Source organism: Malania oleifera, chromosome 7 (genome assembly GCF_029873635.1).
Source record: "Malania oleifera isolate guangnan ecotype guangnan chromosome 7, ASM2987363v1, whole genome shotgun sequence".
In the NCBI taxonomy this organism is placed as follows: Eukaryota; Viridiplantae; Streptophyta; class Magnoliopsida; order Santalales; family Ximeniaceae; genus Malania; species Malania oleifera.
In genome coordinates this window covers 80,190,275-80,208,899 of record NC_080423.1, presented here as the reverse complement: position 1 = coordinate 80,208,899, position 18,625 = coordinate 80,190,275, and the positions used below count along the sequence as shown (strand labels likewise).

The 18,625-nt window shown below is 33.7% G+C and overlaps 1 protein-coding gene across 9 annotated transcripts in view; it reads left to right on the top strand.

Annotated features, from left to right (window-relative positions):
* The first annotated feature begins 897 nt into the window (after nt 1-897).
* Nucleotides 898-18,625, top strand: part of LOC131160092 (dol-P-Glc:Glc(2)Man(9)GlcNAc(2)-PP-Dol alpha-1,2-glucosyltransferase) — a 32,672-nt gene continuing 14,944 nt past the window's right edge. For 2 of the 9 annotated variants that reach the window (XM_058115425.1, XM_058115419.1), the window contains exons 1-4: nt 961-1,176; nt 13,102-13,360; nt 13,469-13,557; nt 13,830-14,163. In XM_058115425.1, the coding sequence (XP_057971408.1) occupies nt 13,271-13,360; nt 13,469-13,557; nt 13,830-14,163 (513 nt within the window). In that variant the 5' untranslated portion in view covers nt 961-1,176; nt 13,102-13,270. Of the gene's footprint in view, nt 1,197-13,101; nt 13,361-13,468; nt 13,558-13,829; nt 14,164-18,625 lie in introns of those variants that run through there. The other 7 variants (XM_058115424.1, XM_058115421.1, XM_058115422.1 and 4 more) reach the window with 7 other exon arrangements.

Sequence of the window (18,625 nt, the reverse complement as noted above, 5' to 3'; positions counted from 1 at the left end):
TACGTGGAATTTGCTAGAAATTAAGTTATGTGGTTTGAGTTCAATGCTTGTGTGAATTGGTGCATATCTTTATGCTTTACTAAATTTTGAACTTGTTATTAGATGGATTTGTGAATGTTTTATAGAATGGACGTGTTATGAAGATGAGAGTTCAAGATGAAAATTGAGGATTTTTTTTTTTTGTATTTGTGAGTGTGTGTGTGTGTGTGTTTTTCCCCCCCCTAGTAATGTGTACTTGTAAGTGGATGTGAAGCTTGTACTTGAGAAGATGTAGACGTAATGCACACATATAGTGAATGAACCCCTTTTTATTGTTTGTTTTACTAAGGGATAGGTGGAAAAAAGGGACGAGGGACATGAAGTTGATAGTGAAATCCGCTCGATAAGAGAATTCTTACCAAAACCTACCCCTAATGGCACTTGCAAGGCCAATGGGATGGGAGGATGAATAAAGAGAGAAATATAAAAGTTGAGAGAGTTCGGGATAGGCAAGCCTTAGATGACATCTCAAATTATTAAAAGAAAGGGTAAAAGACATTAACCTCCCCTTAGGTTTGACGAAAAGACAGGAACCTTCTATGAAATTTGAAAAGTTTCATTAAATTCTCTAGAGGTTTAAAAAATATCACAAATCTCCGAAAAAACTTATCAAAAAGACACAAACATTACCATCAAAATACTTATTTATTTATTTATAAATATAAAAAAAAAATTTGTATCTTTCTAACCAACCTTAAAAGAGGTCATTGAAATTTTTAAAATTTAAGAAAAGGTACTGAAAAATTTGAATCCTAAATCACGTCAGTCTGTCTTTTTGTTAAACTTTAGGAGAGTTTAACTTTCAAGCAATTAAAAGAAAAATATTTATTAATTTCCTAGAAAACCGCACACACTAATGGATTTTAGTAAAATTGGCTGCCAAAAGTAATCAAAAAAATCAAAATGATTGATCATGACAAATTTTAATAAAAAACTCAGGTCAAAATAAAAATATATTGTGAGCAATCAGGAGAAAAAAAAAAAAAAAAATGACACCTTAGGAGTAATGTGGAGCTTTTCATCGATTTGGCTCCGCTCGCTTCTCTTCTCTCCGTCGTGTTCCTGAAACGCGAGGAGCTAATCGGAGACTCCCGCCTTCGCCTCTCCAGAAACGCCGAATCCAGCGTTCTTCCAAAGGTTTATTTCCGTTTGTTCAGGTTTTGATTTCATGTTTCTCTTGCTCGAATGGTCAATCTGTTGGTGCAACGCGCTTGAATGGATTTGCTGTTGTGATTGTGTGGGAGGTTCTCGGGTTGTGGATCTTGTTTTGTGTCGAATCGCTGAAGAGTCTTGGTTTATATTGTGTGGTTTAGTTCGCGTTGTTATTGTTTTGTTTTGGGGGTTGTCTTGGGGTTTCGTATTGTGATTTTTGATGGATCTGTGGGCATTTTCTGTGTTTCTTGTGTTTTGATTTTGGTATGAGTTGGTTTGTTTGGTTAGGTTGGAGGATGCCTTGATCTGGATCTGTGCTTTGCTGATGGTGATCTTTTGTCAAGAATGATTCTACATTTTTTCCTATCTTATTTTTTATATTTTTGGTTTTGACCGGCTCAACTGCTTAGTAAGACTGAGCTGTGTTGGCGATTTATAATTTCATTTTAAAAGCCTGTTAAAAATTCTGATTTTATGACACTGCTCTATTGTGAATTTTCATTCATGCTAGTTTTTATGAAATTGTTTGAATAATTGTTTGTTTTGAGTTTCTCGTGCGACTAATCTCCTCTTTATCCAGTACCATTATCACTTTGCGAGTAACCTCGGTGTTTGGAGTTTTAGACAAGGTGCCTTGAAGCTAATTTCTGTAAAATTTTAGCAAATGCTGTAAATCTGGATTAATGCCGGGAAGGATTTTTGAAAATTTAACTCTGTTAAGATTCCCAAATCAATTGGGATTTCTAATTAGTGATTTGGGAATCATGACACATTAATTAGAAAACCCAATTGATTTGGGACTCCTAACACCCTCTTAATATTTTTAATGGTTCCATCAATATTTTGGATAAATTATTTTTGAGACTTTAATGAAAATTCACTAAATTTTGGCTGAAGAAATATTTAAAAGAAAAATCCAAAATCTGCCATAATATGGCTCTGTGGATAATGCAGGGTTTGAGCCAACAGAAATTCGATTGATTAGCAGCAAGTAATTTCTGGAAAGCCCTACCATTTCATACAACTCCATACAATGTTTGGTTGGTGTCATTTATGCTGCTGTTGTCTGGACCTCATTGAATATTTGGACATGGACCATGCACCTATGGGTTTCATGAAAATGTTCCCTGTTTGCAAGTTCAAGTGAGAGCATCTGTTCAGATTCATGCATCCTGTCTCCTTGTAGACGCTACTGTTTTAGTTTAGGCAACATCAGGTTACATGTTAAGAACCCTGGCTGCATTTTCATCCGAGAGCGTTGTTTTTGCTGTTTTGTTATTTAATTTTTAAAAAATCACTTCATTAATTTGTGCCAGGCGAACCCCAATAGGGCCTTGTGGGAAGTTTTAAGGTCTAATGAAAAATTTTAGTTCTCTATTTACTTGTGTGACGAGAAAGTGTGATAGCAGCTTGTGGAAGTTTAGTAAGCATTTGGTTGCTTGTATGCCCAGAAAGTGTGATAGTAGCTTGTGGAAGTTTTGTAAGCATTTGGTTGGAGGATCGAATTTTTCAAGACTGGACTGGACTGTGCTAAACTAAATACAATTGGGTTGGACTGGTTATGATAATTATAATGCCTTATTTTGGCTTGTCATCTGTAGGGGAGGGATGGGATAAGGACATGAGTAGGATTTTTGTTTTTGTTTGATATGGGGTGACCAGCCTAGTCCTCCTTAAAATGCAAAACTAACACACTCTCAAGGCTTAATGAAAATTTTGGAATTTACCATTGTCAGGCATGTCATATCAGGAACTATGCATGAGTTGTCTTATAAATTAATATGCTGCTACTACGTTTTCAACTTTTAGATTTAAGAATACACAATTCCATTTTTCTTGGACCTGTCTTCTTCTTTAAGATATTTATATAAGTTATTTGAGTTGATTTAAAATTGAGGTTACTAATATTGTTATTATGGCTGTGTGCTCTGATTTCCCTTGTTTATAAACATTTAAGCTGGGATAGGATTGTTTTTTCTTGCTTCAATGTTGTTTTTTCTGCATATTTTGTGGCAATATTGCTTTCTCTAGTATTGCTTGCTTAATTTTTTCTCCATAATCATATACGACTCTTCCAATGAACACCTTCGAACAAGGGATGCTCATCATGGCTTACTAGTTAGATATTTTCTTATTCCTCCATAAAATTGTATTGATTTTCCTCGAGATAATTGCCATTATGAAGACTCATAATAATCCGCTGTGTTTTTGTTGTTTGTTCAATCCTATTCTCCCTAATATTCATAAGCTAAAAGGAAAAATTCAAAGATGGATTCCAAATCAAATGTTGATGAGACTCCAGGGCATCAATGAGTAGTGAAGCAAGTTATTTGTTAGCTAGTGCTGCCTCAATAAGTGCAAACGAGTTCTTGCCACCTTTAAGCAATATGTTCTTTGAACATTCTTTACTCATCCTCTTGATGCTTTGAAATCAAGTCAAATGTACTTGTGTTGATGTGGAATTGAAACTGCTCAAAGGTTGCCCCAACTAGATAAATGAAGGAGCTTAATGCCCCATGTACCATCTAAGGGTGCCCCATAATCTTATTCATCACTTCTTCCATACTTTCTCTTCATGTCTCTCCTCTTTATTCCTAGTACTCACAATCCTCATACAAGAAAGAGAAATGAAATCGTCATGATGAATACGATCAAGTGATGGAGGATCATGGGTCAAAGGGCCTTTGATCAACAAAGCCAATTTCAATTATGTTTTTATGGCTAATCCCACGAAGAGCAAGAAGAAAAGCAATTGCCTTCCCTTGGGTATCATGAATGTCAAATCCTATGAGGTTTCTACCTCCATTACTCTATGGGAAGGGACCAATTATTCATGGGTGTTCCAACATTTTGCAATGCTTCGACAAAGAGACAATTACTAATGAAAATGGGCAAAAGTCAATAGATGTTCTACAACATGCTTTTCAAGTATGCCTATTGAGGCATTTTGGGCATCTCATCGTGAAGAAGGCCACCATCGCTGCTTTCATTACTGAAAGAGATGTTAGGACCTACACCAACACTAATGCTTCCATCACATTCATACTACCAGTTATGTTCATTGCGATTTAAAGCCTGAGAACATCTTACTTTTTCCACCCAAATCAAGTTCAAATTCTAGTAAATTTGTGCCCTAAATTGTCAATTTAGGATTGGTCAAGAGAAGGAGCATACAATATCCTTACTTGAGAGGAACTACAATGTATCTATACCCTAAAGCTATGTTTGATGGGATATAGGGACCCTTATGATATTTGGCCATCTTGGTTGGATGATGTTTGAGATGCTGACCGTGAGGGCACCGTGGCTAGCTATTGCAAAATTAGGCCTTCTTCTCCTGGATTAGCACTCCCGCAAATTCCGCAAATTCCAAGTAGTCTGTACAAAAAAGGGAGAGATTTTTTGATATAGTTTTTTGTGAGGAAGGCTACGTAGAGGTTCGCTGCTAAATTGCTTTTGACACACCCATTTGTCATAGCATTGGACTACATTGATAATGCTCAAGAAATTGATGATTGAGGATGACAAGGAAGAAGGAGATATGCCTTTTTTTTTCCCCGCGAGGGGAGGGGGGGAGTGGGACACATTTTTGAGAATTCTACTTGTGATTTTGTCCCACATTGGAAAAATAGAGTGAAAGATGGGTACTTATACACATGGTTGGGCCCAAGAATTAATAAGCGTAAACTTTTGGGTCAAGTTGGTGTTCACCCATATATATCAAACTCACCCATGGACTCCCCAAATCATGACAAGAATTCTCAATTCAATTCAACAATAACCTTCTCTTACATGGTTTTCACATCCTATCTATAAGAAAGCCTAAATCACAAAAATTACCCAAAAGCCCCTAAGATGCATGAAATTATTAGCATACCCCTAAATTACCCAAATATTACAAACCAACCCCCAAATAATCATAAACATAATTAATTATCCTAAATCTAATAACTCCTCAATCCAATTCTCCTTAATCAGCCTCCAATAAAGGTCCATTCATTGCCTTGCTTCTGTCCTACATCAATTTTCCTAGTTGATAGAGCATTTGTAAATTTGTAAATGTTTCCAACCAAAAATTAGCTACTTCACTAATTGTTTTGAAATGTTAAAAATTCAAAAAAAAAAGGGGCAGAAAATCTGAAAAAAAAAAGACCTCTATCATGATGTATGCATTTACATAAAAGCAAATAATCAAAGAAAAGAAAGTACACATACACTATAAAACATGTTGATTAACTTCAATAACACGTTTTAAAGATTATATGAAGTATTTTGAGATAATTTCTTTACCAATGCACTGAACTGGTAATTCTTCTTCAGCGCTGCTAAATACATGGTCTGGACAGCAGTTAGTGATGCTACATCTGTATAGTAAAGGAAAGTGAAGAACCAGTGAAGTGGGTACAAAGCTAGAATGACTGCACAAAGAGTTGCTTTTTGTCTTTCAAGAGCTGGCCTCAGATGGATGATTATCTCATAAAAAAGAATGCTGCATACTACTGCCAAGACACCATTGATGGAGCGAAGAACTGCAGTAGAGCAGACATCTGAAAATGTTGAAGCTACTTACGCACGTTGCATGCCTGGAAACAAAGAAGCAACATGGGCAAGTGAAAGATAGTACCTGCAAGAATTTTAAAATTGCATAAACAACTTCTCTTTCTACTATTTTGCAAACCTCCAAATTTGAAAGGAAAAAAAAGTCCTTTGCATTAAACAGCAAGCTCCATTTGGTGGCTCAAATAGTGAGGGAAAAGAGAAGCAATCTGGAGCGATCCTGTCCCATTGCCTTTGATTAGTCGATACGTAAAATTAATTGATGGACAAAAAACTCATCATTAATTAAACAAATAAAAAGATGTAGAGAAATGATAGGAGTCAGTGAACACACAGGCCAGGGGGAGTGGTGATCATTGGATCCCAACTTTTGAAATTGCCCTTGCAGTACTGTTGAGCCTGAGGTATGTGGAAGATCTCATCCTGCAAGCGATTTTGAATATGATCACACAATATACGCACAGTTCTGTTTGTGAAGAGAGAGAGATGAAATGGACAAAAGGGGTGGAAAAAAAAGGGGTATTTGGGTTTACCATCTAAGGATCATCACGAGAATAGAAATGGGAATAACCCACAAACTGATAAGGGCTGCAACAACAATTCTTCTCATCTCTCTCCTTTTAATCGGCTTCAGATTTCAAGAACCAAACGAATTCCCGAATTCATTCTGTTTCTTTCCTGAGTAAACATAGAACAGAACTCATCACGACTTCTTTCATCTTCTTCTAGGTGCAGAAAAAACCTCATGTCTGGATTTGTGAAGCAGTCTATACCATCAACTAAAATTCAAAAGACTTGAAATTGTTCAAAATTTTTCTGGACTTAAAATTTATTTAATTTTTTAAAAAACCAACAGCCACTCGAAAGAAGATCAAATAATCAAAATTTCATCATTGACCCAACAGTAACACAACCAACAAAAAAAAGAAAACTAGGAAGTGCGGAAATCCTAAGTTAAAGCATGTTGACGGAGAAAAGAGTTGTTGGAAAAACTGATTTTATAGCATTTAGCACAATGAATCGCACTTATAAAGCAGTACAAATAAAAAAAAAAAAATACAATACAACGTAATAAAAAAATAAAATTGGTAAAACCCCACCATGATTTAAGCAGGAATTTAGTAGAAAAAATTGAAGAGATTTTCTAGCAGCAAAACAGAAGATCACAGGCTGGGGTAAGAAATGCTGCAAGGAACTCTCTCTCTCTCTCTCTCTCTCTCTCTCTCTCTGTTTTTTTTTTTCTTCAGTCGAAACAACAACAACATCACATTTACAACCCCTACTCAATTGATGTGTGATGAACAAAACCCATCCTCAGCTTAAGTCGGAAATTAGTAGAAAAAAAATATTGAATAAAGTAACCTGATATTTTTAGTAGCAGTGCTGCAGAAGAAAGAGAGTGCAGGCTGGTGGCAACCTCTTTTCACAGTCGAATCAAAGAGCAATCAAAACATTTCTTATTAAACTTGGCCAAAAGGATAAAGATCCTTTAATTCAAACCGAATCCAACCTACTTAATTGACTCATAACCGATTCGCACATTAAATGAGTCGAATATGGTTTAAACTTTTTTTTATTCTCCTTTAAATGAGTCAATTGGCGAATTTAGAATTTTATCCGATAGATATCCACCTATTCGCTAGCAACTAATGTTTAAATTCATTAATAATCAGATATGCTCATGCTTATTAGACATCAAATCAATTAGCATAAGCTCTATTGGCCAAGACCTAGTCCCACACTCTCAACTCTTACACTGCTATATGCGTCTCTAGGTCTACCAAATGCCCACATTCAAACTTAAGCTCAAACACTCAGTTTTTTGCGATAAAAATAAAAGTCTCTAAATTTATGCTCTAAAAAATAAAACAAATATAATTTTATGATTAGTCATTAAATGTTTAATATATTATCAAATTATAATTTTAAAAGCAACTTTAGTTATTGTGTTATGAAATAAATTGTTCATTGGATTTCCGAACTGCCATAAATCAGCAACTTAAATGAGTCGGATATAGATTGTAATATTTTCTTTCGATAATCCGCCTAATCCGCCACGGATTATCCGACCTGGTCCACTTTGCCAGGTCTATCTCTAATCTCTAAGGCCGTTTGAAATTACTTAAAAAAATTAGTGAAATGAAAACTTGAAAAACAGAAATTACAAATTGAAGCTAAAAAGTAAAAATCAGCAATATATTCAATTAATATTTATATAATTAATATAAATTAAATTTAAAATATTTATCTTCATCTTTAAATTAAAATATTATAAAAATATAATTAAAATAATGAAATTATAAATAATACATATTAAAAAATTACTATTATAAAAATAAATTTTATTATAATTATTTTACTTTATTTTTCTACTTCCAAAGTTATTTTTACAATAAAAATTTTATTAGACACAACAATTAAAATAGTAAAAATATATTGTAATTGACTTTATTATTATATTTTCAAAATTATGTATATTTTTGGATATTAAAATTTCTGAAAATAGGTTGGCAAAACAACTAAAATCATAAAATATGGTTTTCAGTTTTTTGGCAAACAACTGAAAACCAACAATAGAAATAGAAAACTAAGAACGGAAATAAACATATTTTTATAATCTGTTTTTTCAATGTGGAGAAATATAAACAAAAAATAGGAAACAACAACGATACTAAACAACCATTTTATAGAGAGTTGGCTTCTTTTTAAAATATCAAATTTATTCCTATAATTTTCAATTATTATTTCAAAATATTCCTTTAACTGTTCTCAATTATTTCAAAAGAATCCTTATTATTATATCAAATTTATCTTATAACTACTCATAATTATCTCAAAATGCCTTTATTATTATCTAAAACTATCCCAAAATACCCTTATATTATTTATTTTTTGTTATTTTCTTTATATTAAACTTTCTAAAGCTAGAGAAAGGAAGAGTAAGGACTTAGGAAATGTAAAATGTATAATAAGTGAAGATGATATTGTCTTGGTTAAGGACGAAGACATTAAAGAAAGATGGCGAAGTTACTTTATTAAGTTGTTTAATGAAAACCAAATAGAAGACTTAAGCTTTGAATTGTCAAATGATGAAAAGACTAAAAATATGAGATTTATTCGCAAAATTAGAGTTAACGAAGTTAAGTTTGCACTAAAAAAGATGAAAAATGGGAAAGCTATAGGACCAGATAACATCCCAATTGAAGTTTGGAAATGCGTAGGTGATAACGGAATTATATGATTAATTTATTTAATACAATTATAAAAACTAAGAAAATGTCAGATGAATGGAGGAAAAACACTTTAATACCTATGTAAAAAAATAAAGGAGATATTCAAAATTTTAATAACTATCGTGGAATTAAATTTATGAGTCATACGATGAAATTATGAGAAAGGATAGTTGTACAAAGATTAAGGTTAGAAATGAAGGTCTTAGAAAATCAATTTGGTTTTATGCCAGGGAGATCTACCATAGAAGCTATATATCTTTTAAGAAGATTAATGGAGAAGTTTAGGGAGAAAAAGAGGAACTTGCATATGATATTTATTGACCTAAAGAAAGCATATGATAGGATACCTAGGGAAGTTCTATGGTAGGCTTTAGAAAAAGGGGCTGCATTACATCATAAACTCTATGATGAAGAAATAAATAGCACTTGTAGATTTCGATACTTTGGATCTATTATGCAAGCTGAAAGAGCAATTGAAGATGATGTAATGCATAGAGTTAAAGCAGGTTGGGTAAAATTGAGAAGTGCTTCAAGTATGCTATGTGATCATAGAATACCATTTTAATTAAAAGGGAAGTTTTATAGGACATCTATAAGACTAACTATGCTCTATGGATCAGAATGTTGGGCGACGAAGAAACAGAATATCCAAAAAGTAAAATTTGCCGAGATGAGAATGCTTAGATGGATGAGTGGTATAACATTGAAAGATAAATTAAGGAATGAACATATTCGCGGTAAGTTAGGTGTAGCTTCTATAGAAGATAAGATAAGGGTGAGACGATTCAGATGGTATGAACACTTGCAACGTAGGCCACATAGTGCTTCAGTGAGGAAGAGTAAGTTAGTTACTGTGGGGGATAATAGAAGGGGTAGGGGTAGACCTAAAATAACCTGGGAGGAGATAGTGAGTAAGGATTTAATATCCCTGAATCTATAAAAAGAAATGGTCCATGATCGCATAAATTGGCGGAAATGATTCATACAACCTACCCCACCTAGTGCGACTTAAGGCTTGGTTTTGTTGTTGTTGTTGTTGTTGTTATTTTCTTTATAATTTTTTAAAATTTTTGAAAAATAGAGAGTCGACTAGTTAGATTTAAAATTGTTTTTCAGCTAAATTTACACAAGTACTTGTAAGATACCGTATAAGATAACTTTAAAAAAAATACTCAATAACATAACATATATCTTATGATACTAAAAGATGTTAGCGTATCATTAGAGAGTAGAGACCTCAAAATATTAATTCTGATTTTTATTTTTTTTTTAATTTTTAAAATATCTTACTGATTTTTGATTGGTTGGTACTTAAAATCCTAAATTGATATTAGCTAAAAAATATGTTAATTTAATTTTTCCAATCACTATCCTTCTCACTATCTTTTCCTCACTCTTGCACATGATTTGTTCCTTGCGAAGGAAAGTTTGCATTGTTTCTTTATTTTTGTATTTCTGGGTGCAAACATGTCACTCAAACACCTACAATTATGACTCTCTCTCTCTCTCTCTCTCTCTCTCTCTCGCTGAGCTAAAAAATTACAAAGCAAATGTCAAAATTTCTTTCATAATTTGGCTATAGTTATCCCTAAATCCTCTTCCCAAATCCACATATCCCCTTTGCAAACTTCCTATCCCTCTTGTTGTCATTGCCATCTTTCCTTCCTTTCATTGCTCCTGCGTTATCAAAGGCATTGTTGCAGTACCATCACTGCACTCACTTGTGTCTGCAGCTCTAGGCATCTCAACTAGATCCAAACCAATATGGTGTCAACCCCTTCAAGTGGCATCCCAACCCCTCCATCTATGGTGTTGCTATCGTGACTACTTGGAGATCAATTTTTTTTTTAACTTTTATTTCTTTGATTTTTTCCCCTTAGCTATTTGAATCATCTCCCCTCTCAAAATGCTCCACATTACTCCCACAGTGCCATTTTTCTTTTTTTCTTTTTTCTTTTTTCTTTTTGCTTATGATTTTTATTAGTTTAATTTAGTTTTACATGAGTTCTTTGATATGAGATACTCAAATTTGTCGTAATCAGTAATTCTTTTTTTTTTGGGTTACTTTTGCTTCGTTTGGATATTAATTGTTGAAAATATGTAGTGGGTATTAATCTATAACTATCATCATTAGAAAAATTTAAGAAACTGATTTTAGCAAATATCATCTACCAACTATTTGATGAAAACAGAGAGTTTTCTTATAGTTTCAAAATTGTTGAGGTATCCTCTTGCTGTGTTTGTTGTATGTGTTTGTGTAAATGCCTCTAAGTGAAGAAACCAAAATCAATAACACTATCACTTATGCCATTGATTTAGATTCTTTATTGCTTCCACCTTCCCTCTTTCTCTCTCCATTTCTCTTTGTTATTCAAGCATGATCCATTCTGAAATGATTATGGTTGTCTCTATGTCTAAGTTATATGTGTTTGTGTAAATGATGAAGCAGAGGAACAACAAGCAATACCGCTATGAGCTCTACTAGCGATTCAACTTCTCTATTGCCTCTATTTTTTTTTTTTTTTGTTATTCAAGCATGAACTATTATGTACTGATTGTGGTTGCATTTCTTTAAGTTAGGCATTTTTATCACCATAATCATTTTTAAGGATGATTCGTTCTAGCCTTTTTTGTTTATCTAGAAATCTAATAAATCGAGTATTGATACTCATTTTATTTGTTTTTAGGTCAAAAGATATTAGTCTCCCTTGAGATTTCAAAATTTTTAGGGACTTTTGTTGAGGTTTTAAGAATTCCACTAACCTCCTCTATGGTTTGTCAAAAAGACACGAACATTTCCTTATATTTTGTAAAGAGACAAGAGGTTCGAGGGATGTAAGTTTCAAAAAATCAAATGTCAAAGGAGGTCTATGGGAGTTTTGAAACCTCTAGAGAGGTCCATGGTATTTTTGAAACCTTAGACGAGGTTAATGTCTTTTTACGAAACCACAAGGAAAGTTAGTGTTTTTTGACCTTGTTTTTTAAATTACAATTTAAGCCATAGTTTAGTGATCGATTAACATTGAACAAATTTCTCATTGCACCCACTTGTGTTTGCAGTTTTATGCATCTTGACTATATCCAAATCAATCTAATGCCAGCCCTTTAAAGGTTGTGTCCCAACTCGAAGAGTCAATCGTTGCTTTGAACGTGGGCATAGGGTAGACCTAGAGATGCATATAGTAGTGTAAGAGTTGAGAGTGTGGGACTAGGCCTTGACCAATAGAGATTATGCTAATTGATTTGTTGCCCAGTAAGTATAAGCATATCGGATTATCAATGAATTTAAACATTAGTTGTTGGCGGATATCTATTGGATATACTTCTAAATCCGCCAGTCGACTCATTTGAAGGCGAATAAAAAAAGTTTAAACCATATTCAACTCATTTAATGTGCGAATCGGTTATGATTCAATTTAAGTAGGTTGGATTCAGTTCGGATTAAAGGATTTTTGTCCTTTTTGCAAAGTTTAATAAGAGATGTTTTGATTGCTCTTTGATTCGACTGTGAAAAGAAGTTGCCACCAGCCTGCGCTCTCTTTCTTCTGCAGTGCTGCTACTAAAAATGTCAGGTTACTTTATTCATCATTTTTTTTCCTATTAATTTCCCACTTAAGCTGAGGATGGGTTTTGTTCATCACACATCGATTGAGGAGGGGTTGTGAATGTGACGCTGTTGTTGTTTTGACTATAAAAAAAAAATGGTTCCTTGGAGCATTTCTTACCCCAGCCTGTGATCTTCTGTTTTGCTGCTAGAAAATCTCTTCATTTTTTCCTACTAAATTCCTGCTTAAATCGAGGTGGGGTTTTACCAATTTTTTTTTTTTATTACATTGTATTTTTATTTTTTTCTATTTGTACTGCTTTATCTTTGCAATTCATTGTGCTAAATGCGATAAAATCAGTTTTTCCAACAACCCTTTTCTCCATCAACGTGCTTTAACTTAGGGTTTCCGCACTTCCTAGTTTTTTTTTTTTCTTCTGTTGGTTGTGTAACTGGGCCAATGCTGAAATTTTGATTATTTGATCTTCTTTCAAGCGGCTGATTGATTTTTTTTTTTTTAAATTAAATTTCAAGTCCAGAAAAATTTTGAATATTTTCACGTCTTTTGAATTTTAGTTGATGGTATAGATTGTTTCTCGAATCTGGACATGAGGTTTTTTCTGTACCTGGAAGAAGAGGAAAGAAGTCGTGATGAGTTCTGCTCTCTGTTTGCTCAGGAAAGAAACAGAATGAATTCTGGAATTCGTTTGGTTCTTGAAATCTGAAGCCGATTAAAAGTAGAGAGATGGGAAGAATTGCTGTTGCAGCCCTTGTCAGTTTGTGGGTTATTCCCATCTCTATTCTCGTGAATCACATTGTTCCTGATCCTTACATGGTAAACCCAAATACCTTTTTTTTCCACCCCTTTTGTCCATTTCATCTGTCTATCTTGACAAACAGAACTGTGTTTATATTGTGTGATCATATTCAAAATCGCTTGCAGGATGAAATCTTCCACATACCTCAGGCTCAACAGTACTGCAAGGGCAATTTCAGAAGTTGGGATCCAATGATCACCACTCCCCCTGGCCTGTGTGTTCACTGACCCCTGTCATTTTTCTATATCTTTTTTATTTGTTTAATTAATGATGAGTTTTTTGTTCATCAATTAATTTTACGTATCGACTAATCAAAGGCACTGGATCGCTCCAGATTTCTTCTCTTTTCCCTCACTATTTGAGCCACCAAATGGAGCTTGCTGTTTAATGCAAAGGACTTTTTTTTTTTTTTTTTTCTTTTTAAATTTGGAGGTTTGCAAAATAGTAGAAAGAGAAGTTGTTTATGCAATTTTAAAATTCTTGCAGGTACTATCTTTCACTTGCCCATGTTGCTTCTTTGTTTCCAGGCATGCTATGTGCACAAGTAGCTTCATCATTTTCAGATGTCTGCTCTACTGCAGTTCTTCGCTCCATCAATGGTATCTTGGCAGTAGTATGCAGCATTCTTTTTTATGAGATAATCATCCATCTGAGGCCAGCTCTTGACAGAAGAAAAGCAACTCTTTGTGCAGTCATTTTAGCTTTGTACCCACTTCACTGGTTCTTCACTTTCCTTTACTATACAGATGTAGCATCACTAACTGCTGTCCTGGCCATGTATTTAGCAGCGCTGAAGAAGAATTACCAGTTCAGTGCATTGGTAAAGAAATTATCTCAAAATACTTCATATAATCTTTAAAACGTGTTATTGAAGTTAATCAACATGTTTTATGGTGTATGTGTATTTTCTTTTCTTTGATTATTTGCTTTTATGTAAATGCATACATCATGATAGAGGTCTTTTTTTTTTTCCAGATTTTCTGCTTTTTTTTGAATTTTTAACATTTCAAAACAATTAGTGAAGTAGCTAATTTTTGGTTGGAAACATTTACAAATTTACAAATGCTCTATCAACTAGGAAAACTGATGTAGGACAGAAGCAAGGCAATGAATAGACCTTTATTGGAGGCTGATTAAGGAGAATTGGATTGAGGAGTTATTAGATTTAGGATAATTAATTATGTTTATGATTATTTGGGGGTTGGTTTGTAATATTTAGGTAATTTAGGGGTTTGCTAATAATTTCATGCATCTTAGGGGTTTTTGTGTAATTTTTGTGATTTAGGCTTTCTTATAAATAGTATGCGAAAGTCATGTAAGAGAAGGTTATTGTTGAATTGAATTGAGAATTCTTGTCTTGATTTGGGGAGTCCATGGGTGAGCTTGATATATATGGGTGAAACATCAACTTGATCCAAAAGTTTACGCTTATTAATTCTTGGGCCCAACCATGTGTATAAGCACCCATCTTCCACTCTATTTTTCCAATGTCGGACAAAATCACAAGTGGAATTCTAAAAAATGTGTCCCACTCGCCCCCCTCCTCCTGCGAAAAAAAAAGTATATCTCTTTCTTCCTTGTTATCCTCAAATCATCAATTTCTTGAGCATTATTATCATAGTCCAATGCTGTGACAAATGGGTTTGTCAAAAGCATTTTAGCAGCGAACCTCTGCATAGCCTACCTCACAAAAAACTGCATCAAAAAATCTCTCCTTTTTTTGTACATAAACTTGGAATTTGCGGCAATTCATTGAGAGTGCTAATTCGGGAGAGAAGGCCTAATTTTGCAACACCTAGCCACGGTGCCCTCATGGTCAGCATCTCAAACACCATTCAACCAAGATGGCCAAATATCATAAGGGTCCTTGTATCCCATCAAACATAGCTTTGGGGGATAGATGCATTGTAGTTCCTCTCAAGTAAGGATATTATATGCTCCTTCTCTTGACCAATCCTAAATTGACAATTTTGGGCACAAATTTACTGGAATTAGAACCTAATTTGGGTGGAAAAAGTAAGTTGCTCTCAGGCTTTAAATCGCAGTGAACATAACTGGCAGTATGAATGTGATGGAAGCATTAGTGCTGGTGTAGGTTCTGACATCTCTTTCGTGAATGAGAGCAGCGGTGGTGGCCTTCTTCATGATGAAACACCCAAAGTTCCTCCATATGCATACTTGAAATGCATGTTGTAGAACATCTATTGACTTTTGCCCATTTTCATTAGTAATTGTCTCTTTGTCGAAGCATTGCAAAATGTTGGAACATCCATGAATAATTTGTCCCTTCCCATAGAGTAATGGAGGTAGAAACCTCGCAGGATTTGACAGTCATGATACCCAAGGGAAGGCCATTGCTTTTCTTCTTGCTCTTCTTGGGACTGGCAATAAAAACATAATTGAAATTGGCTTTGTTGATCAAAGGCCCTTTGACCCATGATCCCCCATCACTTAATTGTATTCATCATGACGATTTCATTTCTCTTTCTTGTATTAGGATTGTGAGCACTAAGAAGAAAGAGGAGAGACATGAAGAGAAAGTATGGAGGAAGTGATGAATATGATTATGGGGCTCCCTTAGATGTTACATGGGGCTTTAAGCTCCTTCATTTATCTAGTTGAGGCAACCTTTGAGCAGTATTAATTCCATACTAGTACACTCGACTTGATTTTAAAGCATTAAGACGATGAGTAGAGAACGTTCAAAGAACATATTGCTTAAAGGTGGCAAGAACTCCTTTGCACTTATTGAGGCAGCACTAGCTAACAAAGAACTTGCTTCACTACTTATTGATGCCCTTGAGTCTCATCAACATTTGATTTGGAATCCATCTTTGAATTTTTCTTTTTAGCTTGTGAATATTAGGGAGAATAGGATTGAGCTAACAACAAAAACACGACGGATTATAATGAGCCTTCATAATGGCAATTATTTCGAAGAAAATCAATACAAAATTATGGAGGAATAAGAAGATATGCAACTAGTAAGCCATGATGAGTATCCCTTGTTTGAAGGTGTTCATTGGAAGAGTCGTATATGATTATGGAGACGAAGGATCATGTGTTAGAGACTTAAAGGGTTTTTGATCTCCAAAGTCATTTTTGGCTCTGTTTTTATTGCCAACACTAGGAAGAAGAAGAAGAAAGGCGGACTTTTTTTTCATGGGTGTCATGGCGATCAAATCCTACGAGGTCTTTTCTTTTGTTACTTTGCAAGAGAGAGAAATTCTGAACAATCTTCATGGGTGTTCTAACATTTTTCAATGCCTCGTAAAAGAGACAACCATCGATGAAAATGGACAGCGTATATTCAAGGTCTTAAATTTTGATTTCGACTCAAATTTCGAAGCTCCTCTAGTGTGGAAATTTTGACGGAAATGTTGATTTTGATTTGAAAAAAAAAATTGGAAATCAGTAGCTAATCATGGAATTCTTTTATGGAACTTTAGAAATGGTTAATAGATACGATGACATAAGTTTTAGGACTAATATATTACAACTTAAATTCATCTCTGTTGTGTATGTGGTGTAAAAAGTTGTAATATAATTTGTGTATAAGATATGTGTATTACAAAAATTCAGTTAATACAAATGAAATTCCTAAACCATTTAAATATTATTATTATACAAATAATGATAATTTAGACATGAATGTTTAGATAAAAAAATGTTGCTGTAATTTTTTTTTCATATAATTTCAAAATCTGTTGTAATAATCTTTTTGTTTCAATAAAAAATAAAAATAAATTAAGAGAGAAATTTCACTTCACTCCTAAATCTCTCATTTGAATTCTAAGGAAATTGGTTCTATAGTTAAAATTTCGATAAGTTTCCTTAAAATTTTGAGATTTCAATAAATTTCAAATGATTCATTGAAATTTCAATGGAAATTATGTAAAACGGAAATTGACTGCCATTTCAATTTCGAGGGTAGTGGAAATCGGAAATTTTAACAAAAATTTTGACAATTTCGTGGAAATTTAAGACCATGCATATATTCTACGACTTAATTTTGGAGTATGCCCGTAGTGGTGTCATCGTGAAGAGCACCATTTGCCATTGCTCTCTATCTTGAATTAGCTTAAGGGCCAACACCAGGGCTATTCTCCGATCGCCATCATGTTCTTGCTGTTGCAATCATACCCATTTAAAGCCCAAGAACTTATTAGGGCCCGTTTAGTTGTGGAAAATAGTTTTCATTTTCCATTTTTTGTTCTTGAACGAATTATAAAAATTGCAGCTTACTTTTTAATTTTCCAAGGTTTGTATGAAAAGGTAAAAAATAAAGGGTTTGTTCAATTGTTCAAAATAGGTTTTCATTTTTTATTTCTAGATTTCAAAATATTTGCAAAAAAGACAACTTGTTTTCCAATTTTCCAAAAGTTATATAGGATAGTGTTTGGAAGCATGAATTTTGGGGCTTGGAGTTGGATGTGTGGATTTTATGCTATAACTGCTATAAATCCTTACAAAGCCAAATCTGAGATTTGAATTCTATGCCCCCAACCGCAAGGTTGGAAATAAAAAGTCTAGAAAGTAATAAAAAAATATTTTCCAACTTCTGGTAGAAATTTAGAATTGTAAAACAAGGTGGTGTCTTTGTAATTTTTTGAAAAATAACAAATGGCAAATAAAATTATTCCACAAGCGAATAGAGCCAATACTTTTTATTATTTTTCAATTTTTTTTATACAATTGTTGTAAAACTGAAAAATTAGCTAACCTTTTTTGTACTTTTTTGAAAAACTTAAAATGGAAAATGAAAATTGTTTTCTGCGACTAAATGGGCCATTACTTTTTCTACCCAATTCTAGTTCAAGTAAACTTGTGCCGAAGACTGCCTATTTTGGATTGATCAAGAGGAGTGTATGGTATCCTTGAGAGGAGCTACACTGTTTCTACCCCGAAGCTGTGGTTGGTGGGATACGTGGATTTCCTTATGATATTTGGGCTCTTGGTTGTGTGGTGCTAGAGATGCTAACTGAAAGGCTACCATGACTCATTGTTGCTGATTTAGCCCCCATTTGGAACATCTTAAAAAGTAAGTACTTATGAAAAGTACTTAAATTAAGTACTTTGTCAATAAGTAGTGTTTGGTTTACACTTAAAATGAATACTTACTTTAAAAAAAGTACTTTTCCAAGCTACTTTTTTTAGGAAAGTGAGTATTTTTTTTTTGAAAAGTAATATTCTGGAAAACAAATTATTTATCTGAAAAAGTACTTATAATAAGTAATCCTGGGCTATTTTTAGAGTAAATACTTTTTCCAGAAAAGTACTTT